Raw genomic sequence first — 23,486 nt, forward strand, 5'->3', positions numbered from 1 at the left:
GAAAAAACATAGTATATGATTATAAATTTAGTAGGTCACAGATGGAATCTGTAAATGCATCCAAATACTTAGGATGGAACAGTAGGAACATTAAGTGCAACGATGTTACAGGCTTAGTCGTGGGCAAAGCAGGTAGCACACTTCGGATTATTGGTAGAATACTAGGGAAATGCAATTAGTCGACAAAGGAGATCGCTTACAAATCACTCGTGCGACCCATCCTAGAATATTGCTCAGCTATCAGGTACCGCTTTTTAAATACAAAAAAAATATTTCAAAGTTATTTTCTTGCGCAAATTTCTTAATGAAATGTTACGTGTTGTCTATTAAAAATATGTTAAAACGTGTATTAACTGTGGATTCAGGTCAACGATATCAGAGAATTCAGCCTGTGGTTGAAACGAATCACCGGAATTGCATTCTCTAATGTTGTATAGCAAAATGTAAGTGAGGAGCGAATCTCGTCTCAGCAAACTGGGACCTACTCTTCTCTCTTGTCTCCATTGAACTGAGCAGACGTATTTTAGTAGTAGAAGAGTAGAGTAGTAGAAGAATAAGTTTTGATTTATAATTAAATATTTTAAAAACGGGTTATATTTATCTTTGATTTAAAAGGAAATGTGCTCTCCGCAATTATTAAGTGGTACGTCATTTGAGAGTTTCTGTAATATTTGTTTGAGTAAAACTAGCTGGAACTGCGGGCTCAGCCGATCATGGTAGAAAGACGCAATGTGCCGAATGCATTTCGCGTTCAGCCATTGACTTCATTTTGCTATAAGCAAAACGCATCCCTGAGATTTTTTGCGGATCATTTAACAGTGACTTGCGATCATTTTGAGCAAGCACTAATTACGTATGATCTGGCCATTGTCTCCGAGCTGTGAATCTGCTGCTCTCGCTTCATGCAGGCCCCGCAGAACAGATAGATAGTGGTGTTAAATTACTACGTAAATGATAACAACTTCAGGACCCAATATTATTTTGAAATCAATTCACTCTTTTTAGATGCGTATCACTGTCAACAATGATCGTTGCTCAATTGCTCGATGAGAAAGAAGCTATAATCATTTGCTAATTTGATTTCTCAGCACGAATGTCACGAGTATGTTTGACCCGCAGTATCACCAATATGGTGAAAGAGCTGAATTGGCAGACCCGTGAAAACAGAGACAAAAACTGTGCCGAGAAAGTCTAGTGACAAAGTTTCAAGAAGCTGCTTTAAATGATGACTCTAGGAATATACTACAGCTCCCTATATATCGCTCCCCACAGGGATCGTCAGGACAACGTTAGACTGTTACAGCACGCACAGAGGCATTTTCCCGCGCTCCATTCCGCAATGGGACGGGAAAAATCCCTAATACCGATGAAGTGGGACGTACCCTCTTCTACGCACTTCACCTGCGTTCACAGTCTCGTTGCTTATACAATACCCGTTATTTTTATTGATTTTATATCGTGTTTCTGACAGCGTCCAAGTAGTGAGATTTTGTTGCTGTCATAGCTTTTAAGGCAATTACAGACCACGTGAACTTCGTAGATCTTCGGTAAAATGCTATTTTAATCACATGTTGTTCTAAACTGAAATTTCTTGCAAGTTAAGCCAAAAGACGTACTGAGCACTAATGTCACATTATTATTATTATTATTATTATTATTACTCTGATAACCACGTGACGGTGTCTGGCGGAGGGTACTTCTGGTACTGCAGACCTCCGCTTCCCTGATCCATTCGAGAATGGCGCGTTTTAAGAACGATCGTCTGTAAGTCTCTGTATTAGCTCTAATTTCTCGATTTTTCTCTTGAAACCTCCCCTTAGAAAAATGTATGAATTACTGCGCAGGTAAACCCCTTACGTTATTTGATTTTCAAACAGCTGAGCGAAACTGAACGTACTCAGACATTTCTCTCTTTACTTATTCTGATCTTCACTAAACTGACACACAATATTTTTAGCGCAACGCAATCTGACTTTCAACCATCCCTACAAAAGAATGGCCCTGACTAACAATAACCTATACCTTTCATGAATCACTTACCTCACAAAAATCTTCGTTACTCGAACTACTGCAATACAGCGAGCGCCACTACTGGCAGCTAAATAAAAGATTCTAACTACTGAAGGCACTAAATACTGATAGGCATAGTCAGCAAATGAAAGATTTTGATAGAGATCAAACAACGTATTTACCTTAATAGTGTTCAAAAGTCATATCAGTTCATGACATCCAGTCTTACAAATTTCGTTTTTCTGACTGACATGTCCAGATCGTCCGCTTTCAAAACTCTGCCATCTGCTGGCAGCTCACCTCCAACTGCGCAACGCTACGCGCTGTTCACATCCAACTGCCCAACACTACAATAGTGAATATTCCAACAATGCCAACCAGCCACAGACTGCACACAGCACAGCCAGTGATTTTCATACAAAGCGCTACGTGATGTAACCAACATAAAAACCTAAACAGCCTACTTACACTCTTCGCCAGGAAGTTTGGGGGGGGGGGGGGGGGGGGGAAGTAATAAGTTGTCTGACTCTCCCCAAAAGTACTCTCTCGGAACTGCAACAGTAAACCTCTCCGCGATGTACAATAACGCCTCTGATGCAGCGTCTGCCACTGGAGTTCTTTGAAAATCTCTGTAACGCTTTCATGCCGACCAAACGATCCCGCGACGGAACGCACTGGTGCTCTTTTAAACTTCTCACTCTCTTGTACCAGTCCTACTTGGTGAGTGTCCCAGACTGATGAACAATACTCAAGAATCAGCCGAACAAGCGCCTTGTAAGCCACTTAAGATTCTTCCCACGAACCTCAATCTGGCATCTGCTTTTCCTACTGTTTATTTTATGTGGTCATTCCATGTAAGTTCGCTCTGGATAGTTACTCCTAGGCACTTTATGGTGATTGCTGTTTCCAGAAATTTTTGACCAGTGGTGTTGTTATTCACAATATATATAAATGACCTTGTGGATAACATCGGAAGTTCACTAAGGCTTTTTCCGGGTGATGCTGTAGTATATTGAGAGGTTCTAACAATAGAAAATTGTACTGAAATGCAGGAGGATCTGCAACGAATTGACGCATGGTGCAGGGAATGGCAATTGAATCTCAATGCAGACAAGTGTAATGTGCTGCGAATACATAGAAAGAAAGATTCTTTACCGTCTAGCTACAATATAGCAGGTCAGCAACTGGAAGCAGTTAATTCCATAAATTATCTAGGAGTACGCATTAGCAGTGATTTAAAATGGAATGACCATATAAAATTAATCGTCGGTAAAGCAGATGCCAGACAGATTCATTGGAAAAATCCTAAGGAAATGCAGTTCGAAAACAAAGAAAGTAGGTTACAGTACACTTGTTCGCCCACTGTTTGAATACTGCTCACCGGTTTGGGATCCGTACCAGACAGGGTAGAGAGAGAGAGAGAGAGAGAGAGAGAGAGAGAGAGAGAGAGAGAGAGAGAGAAGAATCAACGGAGAGAAGCGCGCTTCGTTACAGGATCATTTAGTAATCGCAAAAGCTTTACGGAGATGATAGATAAACTCCAGTGGAAGACTCTGCAAGAGACTCTCAATAACTCGGTACGGGCTTTTGTTTCACTTTCACCGAGGAGTCAAGGAGTACATTGCTCCCTCCTACGTATATTTCGCAGAGAGACCATGAGGATAAAATCAGAGAGATTAGAGCCCACACAGAGGCATACCGACAATCTTTCTTTCCACGAACCACACGAGACTGGAATAGAAGGGAGAACCGATAGAGGTACTCAAGGTACCCTCCACCACACACCGTCAGGTGGATTGTGGAATATGGATGTAGATGTAGAGGATTTCTTTTCGTATGTATGCGCAATATCTTACATTTATTTGAGTGCAAAGTCATCTGCTAGAGGCTGCACCTTTCACCAATCCTCTGCAAGACATTCTGCATCTCGATACTGTCTTCTGGCGTTGTTACTTTCTTATAGACATCCGCATCATCTGTGAACAGTCTTAAACAGCTTCCAACGCTTTGTGCTATATCATTTATATAATCAAATACATGGAACATTGCCATGAGCAAATCGTTGACAGTTCCACGATATGCCCTGTTAGGACACTCTCTGGTAATGTGGCGAACGGTTTGCCTGGCTGCTCCACAACCGCATTTTGGAGTTGGTGCCTTACCCAATACATAAAGCGAGTCTGAGCTCCTGCCGTGATTGGTGCGCATTCGAAGCCGGTTTTCTAGGGTAACCGCGTCTTGATGGGTAGGGAGCTGCGTGTGAAAACTAATGGTGACAACAAATTACACATAGCTGTGGATATGCGCATACGTATTTTAAGCGAAACAAGAAACGAAGTAATATGTAGGCCACTATGTAACTTGGGTCAGTACACATCCGCTAACTTCAGAGAAGAGATCACTGCCACAATGTGTACTGTGTGGCATAGGTTTGGAATGGACCGTGCAATTGCAAATTTCATTCACTATGAAGTGCGCGCGTCGATCCGTTTTCTGTGGAGGCAAAATAAATGTGCGGTTAATGTAGTGTAATGATTTTGCAGGCGAAGTTCCGCCTAACAGCTACAATTTTTCTGTGAACTTTATTCCCAGCAGTCCGGTTTTGGAAATATATTTCCGGTCTGCGAATGAAGTGCAAAGAAAAACTAACTTTTCGCGGATCACCTTTCCCTAGAAAATGATTATACAGCGCTGACCCAGTCCAAGCATCCTCCACATGGAAACGCAGAAATGAATGTTGTCAGGGAAAGTGCCCCGAGACAGTCTCTCAGAATGAACGAAGTGGCGTGCATTTCAGGCAAGGAGTGGACGACTGCTTGCAGTCACAAATGAACTTGTGCGAATGCTATACAATTTAGAAAACTCATACAAAATATCAGAATCATCAGACGGTTTCCTTTATGTTTAAATAATATTTGTGCACAACGTGGTAGCTGACAATTGAGGCTTTGTGCCAATGTGGAGGCCCAGGTTTTATCTGGTGGCTACAGGGCTCACGTAATACGTTTGTTTCAGATTTTGGTTACTGGTAACAGACAAAAATGATTGTTCTTTTCCCGTCACATTGTTTCAGGCGATTAAACGTAGGCTCTGTATTACGTGAGATGAAACAGCAGTATAGTGGAGCGGTCCCACACCAGTTCGTCACGGAAATCTGAACTTCTGCTAGTCATATTCTTTGAAGAAGATTATGGTCACTTTGTTTCGGGATAGGAAAGCCCTTTAGTTGCTTTACTTTAAGGAACGAGACAGAACAATTCAACAGCCTAGAACAAAACGTTAAAAACAGGTACGAGCAATAATTCAAACCGATGGCGTGGCATGTTGAGTTCCGGTAGTTTTTTGCTGCCAATACTCATTTACATAGTAACAGAACTTCGAGAATTCGTCAAAGATGCCAACAGTAAAGTTGGACAGTCAATTTACAGCTCCGAGTCCCCTCCCCCATGGTTACCACCTCTTAGCAAAGCTGTAAAAATAACTGTCGTCATAAGTTGTCGCAAATGTGGAGGTCCATCACGTGAAACAATGTTTAAGGTTCCTGCCGGCATATTTCTATGACGAGAGTATATAATTTCGTCTACAGCTATTACAAATGCTTTAGTGTTGCAGTATATTATCCTGAGAAATAGCGACGAGTTATAGCTTGTCTTGATGTTTTCTTAGAAGCTCAATTTAAATTGCTTTCGACATTTCCCCGTTATTTCATCGATGCTTTGCTGTCACACTGTCTCTCAAAAAACTTCTGTATCTGAAAATTTCTCGATTTCTCAGGAATTATGGCCCGCATCTCGTGGTCGTGCGGTAGCGTTCTCGCTTCCCACGCCCGGGTTCCCGGGTTCGATTCCGGGCGGGGTCAGGGATTTTCTCTGCCTTGTGATGACTGGGTGTTGTGTGATGTCCTTCGGTTAGTTAGGTTTAAGTAGTTCTAAGTTCTAAGGGACTGATGACGATAGATGTTAAGTCCCATAGTGCTCAGAGCCATTTGAACCATTTTTTCCACGAATTATGAGGCGAAATGTCAAGGAGAATATTAACCTCCAAGTTCATCTTCGGAACGACAAGCTGAAATTTAAATTAATTTTAATTAAAATATAAAATCCAACTTACCTCTCCTCTTCTGCTTGCGTTGCAAAGCAGGAGAATATCCCGTACAGTGCGAACACCAGCACCGTTGTGGATATAACACTCATCACGACTTTGAAGCTAAACACTGGAAAAGAAAGACGAGGGACACATTAAAAACGTGAATAATAAAACCATTCAGTACAAGTTAATTTGTTAATAAAACTGCTTGCGGAATAGCCTCCATTATGTCAAATTGGTATTTCAAAATTTCATGGCGAAGAATGCAGCATGCCGTGTAACTACGTTTGAATTCACTACAGTGAAACATTTAGTGGCAGTGGTTTACAGAGGACCAACGCTAGGTAGGTACTACAGGGTTCTGACAACACATTTTGGGATAAGGCTGTTGTCTGATATTGTCACAGGAACGACGTGCATAGATTTCTGTGTTCACATGACTTTTAAATCACGTGATGGATCCCTGTATGTGTACATTGTCTCACTGTAAATCAAGATTGTTGGAAATGGTGATATCTTGCTCAGCTTTTAGATCATTGTTATGTCAGGTCTACTGCATCAAATACTTTTGTTATTTATCCTGTTCTTCCAATAAATTTTGGATTTTTCGTTTTCCCTGCAGGTTTTTAGTACCTATATTGTAAAGGAAAGTATTTGCTTGGCTCATGGATCGCACTATCCCAAGTTTATTTAGACGATCTCACCATGTCTTTGCAAACATTCAGGGTGGGGGTAAGAGGTTTATATATACATGTAATTTTGATGTGGTCTTCTTGTGTTCTCCGCACCCTCTGCATCTATCTTCTATTATTTGCTCCCTCGGGACATACTTGGGGCATTTCCTTAACGCAGCGAACTCCCTTTTATCGCTGTCAGAATTCCCTAATTTATGCATACAGAAACGCATCTAACTTTTTATTAAATTTTATAGAAATATGTTTTATTGTTTTGTTTCCAACTGGTTAGCAGTTGAGTCGTATGCCGCTTCACCATAACGCTCTGACACCGATGTCAGGTTCAGATCCTCCAGCCACACGAATTGTCGCAAAAGAGGTTGTGCGGACGCGCCGTCTGTTGAGAAAGACTTATCATCCGATTTTAAGAAAACTATTCGGTGAAAAGCTTTGGTTCTTCTACATCTCGCAGCCTGATGTATTCGCTCGATAAAGGAGAGAATTTCTTTTTATTATTTGTCATAGCTACTGCTCTACATCAAATTAAGTAAAGCATTACACGGTATTTTAAGTGTTTTCAGAGGTAAAAACGCACTGCATGGCTCATTTGAGGTCATACATTACTGCGTATGAAATGTAGCCAACATAACAAGATAGTAGCAGATCGATATCTATCACCGGTCTCCAGATACCGAATTGTACAAATATTTCTGGCGGATGGGTCGCGCGCGATGCCGCCAATGTCATACCTTGTCGTCGGAAATCACGTGGTCGTAACACTCCTCATCTTTCATAAACGTTTCAAAATATCGAAAAGTGGTTTCTTGCACATGATAGATGGCAAAGAGTCACTATTTTCTTGCATGATAAATACAGAAAACTTTATCAGTCAAGATACGGAAGGGTATATATAATTTTTTTCAATAAATCGCTGTAGTTTTCGTAATGGGAGTTAGTAGCTCATGAAATGAGGACAAGTGCAGAGACATGGGACATGTTAATACTTACGACATGCCGTATATATCTAAAGATCTCAAACTGAAACCAATTTCCTGGTATGACAAAAGACGCTACTGCTAAGTATCAACGAGTACTAATTATTTTATTTTGCCTTATGACATTTGTTCATTTGCAACCTTTAGAATACTTTATAAGTACGTGTTTAACCCTAGTTTGCGAATTAATCTTTCCAGAATCGCTAAAATAGTCTTTACGTGCAGGACATATAGCCAATTGGTAAGTCAATTTCTTACACCGAAAGATTATAAATCTCTAATCGCAGCCTTCTGTAGAACAATTTGGCGTAAAGTACTAAATATAATATTCTGAACATGGTGTTCAATACGTGTAAGCCGTGGAGGACAATACGTCATAGTAGATGAACATTCTCACTGAGCCCAGTCTTTCAAGTGGCTATGTAGGACCAGTCACAGTAATTAGTTTCACAGTTAACACTTCAGATGTTATGATACAACTGTCTATTGGTATTTAATTGCCAAAATGCCGTGTTTACATCTTATTACCTGCTTCCCGAAGACAAGCGGCAACTAAAAATGGTTTCAATCGACGTTAGTGCATCCTTTAATAGGCGTGAGATGGCCATATGATATCTGAAGTCAGTGGTAAAGCCTCATCTGCACCAAATACGTGCGGTAGCGTTTGCAGAGCTGCATTACGATAGAATTGCCATTGATGACGCCTACACAATTTGAAAACTGCCTGTACATTCGAAATTCATGGATAATACGTAACTAGTAATTGGTTTTTGGTTCCTGAAGGAACTGATGACGTCTTGCGGAAAATACCACAAATTTCGAGTGGTCGACATGGTAATTCAAATTACAAATTTTAACTTGTTCCTAATAAAAGGCTATTTGCAGAGAGTAATAGAGACGAATACACAAATGCTTCAGAACTGATATATGATATTATAGTAGTAGTAGTAGTAGTAGTAGTAGTAGTAGCAGCAGCAGCAGCAGCAGCAGCAGGTTGCCTATCTAACGATACCCAGGGACAACAAAAATTTGATTTTTCAGTATTTCATGTACTTCTTGGCCGAATTTAAAAATTTTAATGCTGCCATAATCTACTACTCGTTAACAGGTATAACTTCGTGTTAAAGCTTTAACACAGTAAGAAAAGTAATATACGGTTAGAAACTGTGTATGTGACCTGAGGCAGAGCAGCTCACCGCCCTGGGCCGGTTTAAGGCCCAAGCAGTACAAGCCGACGCTTGGGGCGCAAAGCAAAGGCGCCGTAACGATAAGATCATTGTACAGTGCGGATCACTATTTGTAGCTGCCGCTTGGGGAGCCAAACTTAGCATTTGACGTCCCTGCCCTCCAAGTGCAAGATTTGTACACACTGCGTATCACAATTAGTAACAAAAACTGCGCTGGTGAAAGTGTTCCAGCGCAAAGGGGAGCGCCAAACGATAAATAGCTTGTGTGGAAAAATGTTCTCGAACCGCCCGTGCACCGCACGCAAATACACAGATTATATTCTTTCGGTATTTGAGAATGAGAGCACTTATTGACTTGCAATATATTTTAAACATAATTTCCAAACCTTTTGAAAAGTGTTTCTCACTTACATGCTACAAACGTTTTACACATTAACTCATTTGTAAAATGTTCGTATGTCTGAAGCTATTTTATACGACGGAGTTCTAACTGCGATACTCGCCTTACTGTGTTAAACCTTTAACAAAGGATTATCTCTCTTAATGAGTAGGTCACGACAGCACTTTAAATTTTTAAATTCTAACAGTAGCTATCAAGAAACACTGGAAATCAAACTTTTTGTTGCTACTTGAAGCCGTTAGATAAGCAACTTGCAACTGGGACCGTGCACTGCGCATAGGTGTACCTGTTTACCAACATTTAATCGCTTATGACCTAAGCTGCACTACTAAATACAAATTGTTTCTGTAGGCAAAAACGATATTGTTTAACGTTAATACTTTCAAAAATGGAAAAATTATTTTATGGCCTCTTAAAATCTGCACCACTAGTGTGGTCCCTGCAGAACTAGCATTTGAGCCAGTATGAAGAGTCAGGGGCATAGAAGCAGATGTTCTCAAAAATAACACACACACTCTCTCTCTCTCACACACACACACACACACACACACACACACACACACACACACACACACAACCCTTCTGAACCACAATAAGACCTACATTCACAATATGGCATAGAAGAAATCTAATCACTCTTTTGGTATCTAACAACAAGAAAGGAAACATATGCTGCTGTTGCTTTGCTAAAAAACTTGGCTTAGCTATTTATACTATGATCGTGTAACCATCTGTGAATCCTACCAACAACAGGGTGATTCTTACGTCGCCTCAGTGCATTCGTATAGCACGTTTACAGCAAGACAGTAAAACACGGTTCTAGCTATGTTCTGGCTCTCTTATCATTGAAGACTAAATTTGACGTCATTTTTCTTGCACCATACATAGTTCATTTTAAACTTTCCAACGCTGTAACTATTATTACGCCGTGGTGCAGCAAGAGGGCGACAAAATAAATCTAATTCCACGGTTCTCATACGACATGGCACAAAAATGTTGACTGCTGCCTAAAATTATGCTGAGAGAAGTTACCCTACTTCGTGAGGCTCTTTATATAGACTTATACATAGACGTCGTATCAAAATCTCTTCCAAATTGAACGTAAAAGCTCTGAGTTCCCCAAATTTCGAGATGTTGACAGAAAAATAATATGGTGAGTTTATAACAAATATTTGGTATTGTGCAGAGATCGGAGTGCCACAGCAACGTCTGCAAGGCGAATGGACACGACACACATTACTGAGGGCTCATTGTGATCCACAATGATGTACCGGAGGCGCTCCAGACCACACCTCCCTCTCAGCAATGGTAGCGCCCTCACACTGAGGTCAATATAGTGTTGAGCATGCAAGAGATCTGCCCACTCAGCTCCAGCGGTCAGCAACATCGCCTACGACCAACGAGTAGTTAAAGTTTCAGATGAACCTTTAGTGTTGTTAAGGCCGAACATTGTACATCAAGAGAACAGATTGTTAATGAGTGCATCCAGTGAAGCTTTGTTAGTCTGTGACAGTTGTAAATTATCCTGTTCTCCTGTGGCAAAAAAGTGTGTGAAGGTTAGGTAAAACTTTTATTAATTCATGTAACACAGTTAACTAATATTTCATGTGTTCTAGTTCGATGAACCTTCTCTCAGAGCAATTAACGACATCACATTTGTGGATGGACGAAACTACTTTGCCCTGGTCGCAACAAATTATTTTTCCTTTCACTCCTAAGCCACCATTTGCAATAATCAACTAAGCAGTCAAGCGATCAACAAAACCTAATTATCAGTGATTTTCATCTCTTTTAAAGTACTTTTGAATGCCTGTAATATGTATACTGGTTTATACTTTCGATTTTTACTATTAGGACAAGGATATTATACACGATCATAATTGAATACCTATTGAAGACCGAGAAATTTGAGACAACGGAGGTCGACGCGGATTTTTTGTATATACCCGTAGCTCAGTCGAGTTTGTCACGGTTAGACGATTGCAGTGTTACGGTAGAAGATCCAGTACTCACCACCGAATGAAAATTTACCTGTAAATCAGAATCACGTACGCAACGCTTTCGACGGATAAACTGCATAGAAGGGTCCCCAGCGGTTTTTTAAAGTTCCCCATCTAATCTACATGTTAACCCACGGATTTTAATTAATTCCCGGGCTTTAAAATGTCAAAACATCAAATATTTGAAATGTGGGAATGAGTAACACTACACACCAGGAATTAGAGATTAGTCAGCGTTAAACCTGGCCATAAATGAGGAGCCAGTCAAGGGCGCCGACGAGAACGCAGTTATAAAACCACGGTAAACCAAGTGCTCTCGGCTCACGGCTTACGGCTTACTTAAAGCAACAAAGCGCATACTTACAGAGCGGACTGGGCCCTTCTAAAACGCGCAGGTATTCTCGTAGTTCACTGTCGGTCATTAAACAGCGACTCATTAGTTCGAAAGTTGTACTTCAGGTGAGCCGGTTGTCTGTTTCCAGGTATCACATCCGTGCTACCTCAACTGTTCCGTACACTCAAATGGTGGCTATAACACGGGCAGGGAATGAGGAACAAAGCCGTACAAGTCGTTTATACGAGTGAAAACATTTCTTAGCTACATGGAAAACAGCCTAACGATTTCTCCGTCGGTAGACAAAGTCGTTAACTCTTGTGTCGTTAAGATAAGGCACCCTTTCTATTTCTAGAATTCCGTCTGATTTTCTCACCAAATGCTATTCTCAGTAGCTGAAATTTGTAATGGACTTGCTATTTATTTCTCGATATTAGATTCCTTAATTCCTTTTGCTTGTTATACATTCAATTTCTTCAAAATCGGATCTGTTTTTAGACTTGTCATTGATTCCCAACCATCAACTGACTCCTGTTTTCACTTTTCTGTTGCTCAAAGTTATACACCCTAAATATTTTGGCAACGTAATGGTGATAACTGACCAGACTGGAAAATCATGTTCGTATCTCCATGAAACAAAGGAATTCTTAAGTACTGATAAAATCAGAAATTCTGTTACAGATTCTATGGACTCACTGAGTAGTTTCCTGGCAGCACGAAATGTCATCTAGTATTTGTTTTCTAGATTGTTTGCATTATGAATTTTCGTTCATGAAAAATAGTTCCTTCTCTCTCAGGACATTTAGTAAGGAAATGTATGAAGTGAGAATTCACGAGGGCAGAAAAGTATTTTTGTATCGTGCATTTAAGGTGTGGGCCGAAAGTCACTACCCATCTTAGCCCACTGAAAACATATTGATGATGATGTTTGGTTTGTGGGGCGCTCAACTGTGCGGTCATCAGCGCCTGTACACATTCCCAATCTGTACACAGTCCAATGTAGCCACTTTCACGAATGATGGAATGATGAGGACAACACAAACACCCAGTCCCCGGGCAGAGAAAATTCCCAACCCGGCCGGGAATCGAACTCGGGACCCCGTGATCGAGAGGTAGCAATCCCAGCCACTTTTTTTTAATCTCATTTTGTTCGTTATAGTTCGTTGCAATTGTTCGTGGCGGACGTCCCCTGACGCCCGTTGAAGTTCGTTTTTGATCCATTCACTCAGTTTTTTTTTTTATTACAGAGGGCAGCTAACCCTCTGACCGAGCACGCTGAGGCTGAAAATCCCTGACCCCGCCGGGAATCGAACCCCGGACCTCGTGCTCGGGAAGCGAGAACGCTACCGCGAGACCACGAGTTGCGGACGAAGAGTTACACGTTTGCACCTGTTGCTGTCCTTCAAAGCAGTTCAAATGGCTCTGAGCACTATGGGACTTAACGTCTGAGGTTATCAGTCCCCTAGAACTTAGAACTACTTAACTAACCTAACGACATCACACACGCCCATGTCCGAGGCAGGATTCGAACCTGCGACCGTAGCGGTCGTGCGGTCCCAGACTGTAGCGCCTAGAACCGCTCGGCCACTCCGGCCGCCACTAGACCACGATCGGCGTACATTGAAAACATATTATTTGCGAACATCAGAGTGTATTGCTATACATTTTCAGTTAATTACTTGCACAAACACTAGACTACACTGCTATTCATTTAAACATTTCTAAGTCTGTTCGCAGTTGTTTCTAATCTGTTTTTAAGTTTCTTTCTGACGAAGAAAGAGTTTTTGCTAAAAACATGTTATACAAAGTGGTTGTAATTGAACAATGAATAAGTGGAATAGTAATTTCAACACTAGTTCACTTACAAGGAACCCTGTCTGCAACTTACGGAAACATTTTGTGAAAAATGGATTTGAAGCAGATCACCCAGGTCAGCCAGCCATAAGTGATGAAACGAAGCTTAAAAGTTTTATAAGAGGTCATCCAGAGCCCTAAAAAGTCTACTCATAGACACGGAATATTTCTAAAACTTTTGTGCGGAAAGGTTTACATAAGGCCAAATCCAAACTTTACGTACCTCGTCTCATACACGGGCTATTGAAATACAATCTTCATCGCAGGCTTCAGTCTTCTGAGGCATTGTTAAATGAATTAAAAGAAGGTGATAGTGAGTTGTTTTCTAAGATAATTTTGAGTGATGAGGTTTTTTTTTATTCAAATCAAGTTACGATGGGTTGCGACTTTTGGCCCACCCTGTATTGTCTCCTAGGCATGTAACAGTACTACTCATCTATGAAAAGTAACTGTTCCTCCTTTCACGTATTTCGACTTGCGTCCGTAACGGCGACAAGTATTCATCACTACTGTTAATGATAAGACTGTAAATATAGGGCAGATAAGTGAAACATTAAAGATTGGTTTTAGTACAAAATTTAAACAAACACCGTTATACCAAACTCATGCAATGATTCATTTTAAATTGGTAGCATGCGCAGTGCGCTATGCTAATCCCGTAGATATCAAAATTCTGTTTATGAGCACTAATTTTCAACCATTCCAAGATGGCGGACAGAAATATCTTTAACACAGAGATAAAAGATTTATTTAATTAAATGAAATGTAGAGGTTTATACAAAGGTCGTTCCGTTGCACATTTAGCACCATCATTCAACACAATTCATGTCATGTAAGAAACAATGCTGATGATTTTAAAGTGGACAGGCCTTGGGAAAGATCTACCAGCATTCGAACTCTTCATAACATCGAAAGTGTTCGAGCGACGCCGAAAAATAGTTGTAAAAACCGTCCGAAAAGCACCATAATTCTTTGGGATTTCCCCAAGTATGAGCTACGTGTTTTTACTCTTACCTAAATTAGCGATCGATAACAATCGCTAAAGAATGGAAATCACTCGATGAACTCCGAATTAAATAGTGTATATTGTTTGACTGTTTGTTTTACACAGAAGCACTGTTTCAACAGAATAAATTAATCCAAGTGTAGAGTGTATCTTTAAAAATATATACTTTTGGACCTCTAAGAACACAGACGCAGTCCTCCAACGGTGCATCCTGCTCCAAGAATAGGCAGCGAACGTTAGATAAATAGCTAGGGTAATCATTTTTCTTTCCCTTCTTCCTCATGAATCATGACCGGGGCCAGAACATTCTTCCCACAAAAGCGATTTATCGTTTGACGCCTTCTCCCACCCCCTTTCCCTTGAACCCTTTCACACGTGTGTTTTCGCTACTGATTGTGACACGCACTGCCTACAAAATCTTATACTTGGGCGCCTTTAGCTTGGCGCCCCAAATAGCGGCTTGTGTCACTTTGACGCTTAGGAACTGTAATCATGAAGAGCCTAATTTTATGTTGTTCTTTCATGCAGCCCTCATAGAAAAAATTACCTGACCTGAACAAAGGCCAAGTGATAAACTGGAACCAATTAGAGAAGCGTGAAATGTAGGAAACTACCCTGAGGAATGCCTACATTTCAGGATGCATGATCGTGGGTGAACAGTTAGTTACATTTCGACGTCGCTGTCCGTCTCAACAATACGTGCCATGAAAACGTAATAGATACGGAATAAAGTTTGGCAAGCTGTGACACTGCATCAGGCTAATGCTGGAAGACGAAAATGTATTTAGGGAAGGAGAAACAAGCGAGAATCCTGCGAGTTGGAGAGAATGTTGTGTAAACGCTGGTGACTGAACTTGGAAAGTCTTGACTTAATAGCACTTGCGATAATTTTTTTACACCTCTCGATTTAGCTTATTATTTATTGTCAGAAGATATGACACTAGCTGGTACTATTCGAAAAAAACAACAAAAAAACAGATGAACTGCCTGTCGATTTTATTACACTTAGAGGACGTGATGTAGACTCTACATTATTTGGTTTTCAATCATATATGATGACAGCCTCTTACGGTCCTAAGAAGAACAAAGTTGTTACCGTTCTTAGCTCTCTTCATCACAGACCAACGGTATCACCATCACAAGTAAAGAATCCTGAATTTATAAAGACATACCCTGCAACAAAAGGCGGCGTTGATACTGTGGACCAGAACACGCAGTGCTAGTGTGAAGAAAAATACAGGACACTGGCCATCGGTGGTTTTCTTCAACATGATCGACGTAGAGACAATAAATGCTTACATAATGTGGATGATTAAAAAAATGAGACATCGGACTTTCAACTCGGGAAAGCAACAATCAGGGTAAGAGAAGTTAACGAATTTACCTGTATTAGTAACACTGGATGCAGGAAGGGCAGTGAAGCCTCCAGTTAAAGATGTGCGTATCGTGTAGAGAAGACAAAAAAAGTCAAATTTCATATTATAAGTGTACCAAACGTGTATGCTCGGAATGTTCTGCTATTGTCTGTGAACGCAAATTTGTAACAAGAATTATAAAAACTGTCAGTGCCGGATGAGAATCCTTAAAAAGCAGCAAGTAACCAAGTATAACAATTGTTTTTTTTTATAAGTTAACTTTAAACAAATCAAATTATTTTAAAAGTGTTTATGCCGCGAAGGTGGTTCACGTCATAAGTAATCAAAACCGTGACAGTTTAAACACAGGCCTGAGAGGCCTGACTGGCAGATAACGTTATACTCATGTTCTGGTAATCGGAGGGTTCATACTTTGGAATTTCATCACGGAACTCTTAACGCAGTCCATTTCAAGCAGACTTCCAGAGACGATATTATTGCATGTGGATGGAACTAGTCTTCGAACAGTTGTAATTTGGATCTTTCTGACATGTGTATACTTTCCATTCTCTACAGTGAATGGTAGAGTGGGCTGTCCGAGATGCGAGACCCCTTGCAGGTCCCACTTTTTTTCAGCCAAATACGAAGCGAGCTGGTAGTCGGGACAGGGTGTCCTAATTGGCAATGTTTTGGAGTGGGATTATTGTTTCGCCAGTTGGTCTTGAGACCAAGAGGAACTTCCAGAAAATGTTAGTCATAATGGAGGCACAGGATAGTCGGTCGGTTGGCTGGCTGCTGGCTGGCGAAGGTGGGGGGGTTTAAGAACTAAACAGCGAGATCAGTCCCTCGCCCCCAGGAGAAGTCATCTATTGTTAGTTACATCAGCCAGGAACGTGTTCTGGTAATGTAAGTACGTAGGAGAGGAAAAATCGAGGCACTGAAAGCAACACTGATGAGGGAAAAGGAGAAGGAAAAAGAGGGAGAAGATGAATGTTTGAAATGTTAATAAATGTGAAGAGAAGAAGAAATTACAAGCAAATGAAGGATGCTGCTCGCGACAGAAAAATGGAGAGTGTCCAGCTGGCAACTGTCTGAGAACGGATTTACTGGAAGAGGACATCATTCATTTCGAACTGCAGTGAATTACTTACAATAAACTTCATGGGGGGGGGGGGGGGGGGGGAGGAATGTGTACTGTAAAGGAGTACAGGAAACACCTAACTCCTTAAACAGATGTCTACGAAATGATCATGAGTGTATAACACATTGCTCTTACAGCACGTTTCTGACAAACCCCAAACTTTTTCCATACAACATTACTGGATGAAAATGTGCAAACTATGTAAACTTTGATTTGTCTCTTCCCCAGATTTACAATGATTTTAACTGAAATTGTGGGTGAACTAAGTTGTTTTAGGAGTTCCAAAACGTGTTTTTTCCACCTTTGTCATCAATATGAACACCTAAGAAATTTGAAGTTTCCACCCCATTTATTATTTACTAGCCATGCGTACGCTTATCATTGGTGTTGTACATCTAGATGTGCAGAACTGAAAATGACGTGTGGTTTTACACTCCTGGAAATTGAAATAAGAACACAGTGAATTCATTGTCCCAGGAACGGGAAACTTTATTGACACATTCCTGGGGTCAGATACATCACATGATCACACTGACAGAACCACAGGCACATAGACACAGGCAACAGAGCATGCACAATGTCGGCACTAGTACAGTGTATATCCACCTTTCGCAGCAATGCAGACTGCTATTCTCCCATGGAGACGATCGTAGAGATGCTGGATGTAGTCCTGTGGAACGGCTTGCCATGCCATTTCCACCTGGCGCCTCAGTTGGACCAGCGTTCGTGCTGGACGTGCAGACCGCGTGAGACGACGCTTCATCCAGTCCCAAACATGCTCAATGGGGGACAGATCCGGAGATCTTGCTGGCCAGGGTAGTTGACTTACACCTTCTAGAGCACGTTGGGTGGCACGGGATACATGGGGACGTGCATTGTCCTGTTGGAACAGCAAGTTCCCTTGCCGGTCTAGGAATGGTAGAACGATGGGTTCGATGACGGTTTGGATGTACCGTGCACTATTCAGTGTCCCCTCGACGATCACCAGAGGTGTACGGCCAGTGTAGGAGATCGCTCCCCACACCATGATGCCGGGTGTTGGCCCTGTGTGCCTCGGTCGTATGCAGTCCTGATTGTGGCGCTCACCTGCACGGCGCCAAACACGCATACGACCATCATTGGCACCAAGGCAGAAGCGATTCTCATCGCTGAAGACGACACGTCTCCATTAGCCCCTCCATTCACGCCTGTCGCGACACCACTGGAGGCGGGCTGCACGATGTTGGGGCGTGAACGGAAGACGGCCTAACGGTGTGCGGGACCGTAGCCCAGCTTCATGGAGACGGTTGCGAATGGTCCTCGCCGATACCCCAGGAGCAACAGTATCCCTAATTTGCTGGGAAGTGGCGGTGCTGTCCCCTACGGCACTGCGTAGGACCCTACGGTCTTGGCGTGCATCCGTGCGTCGCTGCGGTCCGGTCCCAGGTCGACGGGCACGTGCACCTTCCGCCGACCACTGGCGACAACATCGATGTACTGTGGAGACCTCACGCCCCACGTGTTGAGCAATTCGGCGGTACGTCCACCCGGCCTCCCGCATGCCCACTATACGCCCTCGCTCAAAGTCCGTCAACTGCACATACGGTTCACGTCCAAGCTGTCGCGGCATGCTACCAGTGTTAAAGACTGCGATGGAGCTCCGTATGCCACGGCAAACTGGCTGACACTGACGGCGGCGGTGCACAAATGCTGCGCAGCTAGCGCCATTCGACGGCCAACACCGCGGTTCCTGGTGTGTCCGCTGTGCCGTGCGTGTGATCATTGCTTGTACAGCCCTCTCGCAGTGTCCGGAGCAAGTATGGTGGGTCTGACACACCGGTGTCAATGTGTTCTTTTTTCCATTTCCAGGAGTGTATAATCGAGAGAGACCATTTGCAGAAAACCAATGACACTTTTAAGGACATTGTTTACTATTTCTTTTGTTTCTGGATGTATGCTTGGACTGATTACAATACTAATGTTATCTGCAAAAAGAAGTAATTCTGCTTGTTGAATTTTAGACGGAAGATCGAGGAACATTGGTAGACTTATGATTGAGGGTTGGGGAACCGCATACGTGATTTCTCCCCAGTCAGACTAATCTCACCTTATGGCTTCAAGCTTTTGCGAGTTTACATTTTTCAGCATCCCTGCTACTCTCTCCCATGGGGCAAACAAACCTGAGACTTTTCGTGCTTACCTTCTTTGTACACGATCAGTATCTCCTGTTACTCTTGTTTGGCATGGACCCCATGCAGTGCAAGATTCGTCCATAATGTCTGTACTATTTCACAGATTGTAGCCAAAGGCTGCAGAATAAAAAAATCTTTTATGTTATTCTATGCAACAATAAGGAACAAAAAAAAATCACCAGAAGTTTCGACTAAGCGAGATGACTATTATACAGGATGTTTCAAAATGAACATGCCGGTTTTAAAGCGTTGTAGCATTTATTACGTTCAACTTACAATTGTAAATAATACGCCAAATGAAAGAGCAATTCAAACAGTTTGTTTCTATATCTTTGCGCAATGTGAAGAGTGGGGAATGACTGAAAAACGTGTAGAACGAGTGCGAGTCTTTCACACTTAGCCCCAAGAAATATCCCCGCGGAAAGTTTATGGGCCTTTCTTTTGCGGCGAGTCAGCTGTAACTGATGTTTCTTATCTTGATGTGCTACAGCTATGGCCAGTGCCTCTATGGGAAGAAGCTGAACAACACATCTTCATTTGGGAGCAAGCAGGTGCGCCGCCTCATTGGCGTAGTCAGTACGCGACTGGTTAAACGACGTTGTATCCGACCGGTGGACTGGGCGCAAGGGGTCGGTTGACACAGCATTTTATGCATGACCTCCATGTGCGATCATGTGTATGTGCCTCCTATACCAGCTGACCTATCCGATTTTAGAAACAGTGTTATTGCAACAGTTTAGACAGTTTGTATACCTGCGCGCAATGGGAAGTGTGTGGAATGACAAAGTGACTGATAAACACATTGATCAAGGTTCCGGAACAAGTCGCCTGTCGACTATGTGTGATGGGTGTTCACACTGAATAATTGTAAGAAAAACTGTTAGTGTTTCCCTTTCATTTGGACTATTATTTATATTTGTAAGGGGAAGGAGTAGAAGAAAAGGTTACGGGAGAATATGGGCTTGGGACAAGGAATGAAAGAGGAGAAAGACTAATTGAGTTCTGTAACAAGTTTCAGCTAGTAATAGCGAATACCCTGTTCAAGAATCACAAGAGGAGGAGGTATACTTGGAAAAGGTCGGGAGATACGGGAAGATTTCAATTAGATTACATCATGGTCAGACAGACATTCCGAAATCAGATACTGGATTGTAAGGCGTACCCAGGAGCAGATATAGACTCAGATCAAATATACTAGAGATGAAGAGTAGGCTGAAGTTCAAGACATTAGTCAGGAAGAATCAATACGCTAAGAAGTGGGATACGGAAGTTCTAAGGAATGACGAGATACGTTTGAAGTTCTCTAACGCTATAGTTACAGCAATAAGGAATAGCGCAGTTGAAGAGGAATGGACGTCTCCAGAAAGGACAATCACAGAAGTTGGGAAGAAAAATATAAGTAAAAAGAAGGTAGCTGCGAAGAAACCATGGGTAACAGAAGAAATACTTCAGTTGATTGATGAAAGGAGGAACTACAAACATGTTCCGGGAAAATCAGGAATACAGAAACACAAGTCACTGAGGAATGAAATAAATAGGAAGTGCAGGAAAGCTAAGACGAAATGGCTGCATGAAAAATGTGAAGACATCGAAAAAGATATGATTGTCGGAAGGACAGATTCAGCATACAGGAAAGTCAAAACAACCTTTGGTGACATTAAAAGCAACGGTGGTAACATTAAGAGTGCAACGGGAATTCCACTGTTAAATGCAGAGGAGAGAGCAGATAGGTGGAAAGAATACATTGAAAGCCTCTATGAGGGTGAAGATTTGTCTGATGTGATAGAAGAAGAAACAGGAGTCTATTTAGAAGAGATAGGGGATCCAGTATTAGAATCGGAATTTAAAAGAGCTTTGGAGGACTTACGGTAAAATAAGGCAGAAGGGATAGATAACATTCCATCAGAATTTATAAAATCATTAGGGGAAGTGGCAACAAAACGATTGTTCACGTTGGTGTGTAGAATATATGAGTCTGGCGACATACCATCTGACTTTCGGAAAAGCATCATCCACACAATTCCGAAGACGGCAAGAGCTGACAAGTGCGAGAATTATCGCACAATCAGCTTAACAGCTCATGCATCGAAGCTGCTTACAAGAATAATGTACAGAAGAATGGAAAAGAAAATTGAGAATGCACTAGGTGACGACCAGTTTGGCTTTAGAAAAAGTAAAGGCACGAGAGAGGCAATTCTGACGTTACGGCTAATAAGAAGCAAGGCTAAAGAAAAATCAAGACACGTTCATAGGATTTGTTGACCTGGAAAAAGCGTTAGACAATATAAAATGGTGCAAGCTGTTCAAGATTCTGAAAAAAGTAGGGGTAAGCTATAGGGAGAGACGGGTCATATACAATATGTACAACAACCAAGGAATAATAAGAGTGGACGATCAAGAACGAAGTGCTCGTATTAAGAAGGGAGTAAGACAAGGCTGTAGCCTTTCGCCCCTACTCTTCAATCTGTACATCGAGGAAGCAATGATGGAAATAAAAAAGGTTCAGGAGTGGAATTAAAATACAAGGTGAAAGGATATCAATGATACGATTAGCTGATGACATTGCTATCCTGAGTGAAAGTGAAGAAGAATTAAATGATCTGCTGAACGGAATGAACAGTCTAATGAGTACACAGTATGGTTTGAGAGTAAATCGGAGAAAGACGAAGGTAATGAGAAGTAGTAGAAATGAGAACAGCGAGAAACTTAACATCAGGATTGATGGTCACGAAGTCAATGAAGTTAAGGAATTCTGCTACCTAGGCAGTAAAATAACCAATGACGGACGGAGCAAGGAGGACATGAAAAGCAGACTCGCTATGGCAAAAAAGGCATTTCTGGCCAAGAGAAGTCTACTAATATCAAATACCAGCCTTAATTCGAGGAAGAAATTTCTGAGGATGTACGTCTGGAGTACAGCATTGTATGGTAGTGAAACATGGACTGTGGGAAAACCGGAACAGAAGAGAATCGAAGCATTTGAGATGTGGTGCTATAGACGAATGTTGAAAATTAGGTGGACTGATGAAGTAAGGAATGAGGAGGTTCTACGCAGAATCGGAGAGGAAAGGAATATGTGGAAAACACTGATAAGGAGAAGGGACAAGATGATAGGACATCTGCTAAAGCATGAGGGAATGACTTCCATGGTACTAGAGGGAGCTGTAGAGGGCAAAAACTGTAAAGGAAGACAGAGATTGGAATACGTCAAGCAAATAATTGAGGACGTAGGTTGCAAGTGCTACTCTGAGATGAAGAGGTTAGTACAGGAAAGGAATTCGTGGCGGGCCGCATCAAACCAGTCAGTAGACTGATGGCCAAAACAAAAAGGCGAATGTAATAATTGATACAAAGCCTTACAACACGTATATTCGTTTTGAAACACCCTGTGAATTATTGTAGCTATTGATATCTCTCTCTGGAGATACTGAATTCATATTTTAGAGTTTCTAACTTTAATTACCGTTTTCATGATTTTTCCAAAGCTGTGAATCAGCAGTCAACATAGTTTCTTCAACAAGTCAGTGATGTTTTTCAATAACGTGTTTTAAAACTAAAAACATTCCCTGATATCCTACCTTTCTGTGTTTCATGAAATTACCGTTTGCATTCTCGCAATGATACTGTTTCTGCAAATAAATTAATCCTTCTGAATAACAGCAAATATTCGTGAAAGTCTGTGCCATGAAAACACAAACTTATTCCGATCTACGTCGGTTATAGGCAGTCTTCCATTCAGCTACAGGCCAGCGAATGGTGAGTACCAAACCACCATGGGATCTAATCTGCTCACGGTCGCGTAGTATTTCAAAGGCATATTGAGAAAAAAATGTTACAAAGATGACACCAACAGAAAGTGGCAACACAAAATGCTGTAGACTATGGTTAATTAAACTAAAAAAAAAAAACATTTTGAACTTCACAGAAGGTTTTTTTTTTAAAAACCTGTTTCATTGGTCATTTTGGCCCATTAATATCACTTGTGACGAAACTTTTTTGTCCATCCTAAAGATAAAGAAGAAAGAAAAGAAATCCCATTTAACACATCAAACTAAAGAAAAAGAAACGATTTCTCAGCCTTAATCACGAGAAAAACGCGTTATACTGGTTGGATAGAAGTGGGAGTTGTTGCAGAAGCACAAACTTTCAGTTGTGTGCTAACAGGCTGTAATAATACTCTATAAGAGAGACCTTGCACGGAACGGAGTGATTAAAACATCAAAATTGCGAATGCGAAACAACCCGCCTATCATACACCGGATCAAGAGGAATA

The 23,486-nt window shown here is 41.5% G+C and overlaps 1 protein-coding gene across 7 annotated transcripts in view; it reads right to left on the bottom strand.

Annotated features, from left to right (window-relative positions):
• The window catches only part of LOC126354985 (chitooligosaccharidolytic beta-N-acetylglucosaminidase), a 230,128-nt gene that overhangs the window by 69,613 nt on the left and 137,029 nt on the right, over nt 1-23,486 (bottom strand). For 6 of the 7 annotated variants that reach the window (XM_050005079.1, XM_050005078.1, XM_050005073.1 and 3 more), the window contains exon 2: nt 6,121-6,223. In XM_050005079.1, the coding sequence (XP_049861036.1) occupies nt 6,121-6,203 (83 nt within the window). In that variant the 5' untranslated portion in view covers nt 6,204-6,223. Of the gene's footprint in view, nt 1-6,120; nt 6,224-11,716; nt 11,892-23,486 lie in introns of those variants that run through there. The other variant, XM_050005076.1, reaches the window with a different exon arrangement.

The sequence above is a fragment of the Schistocerca gregaria genome, chromosome 3, assembly GCF_023897955.1.
Source record: "Schistocerca gregaria isolate iqSchGreg1 chromosome 3, iqSchGreg1.2, whole genome shotgun sequence".
Lineage (NCBI taxonomy): Eukaryota > Metazoa > Arthropoda > Insecta > Orthoptera > Acrididae > Schistocerca > Schistocerca gregaria.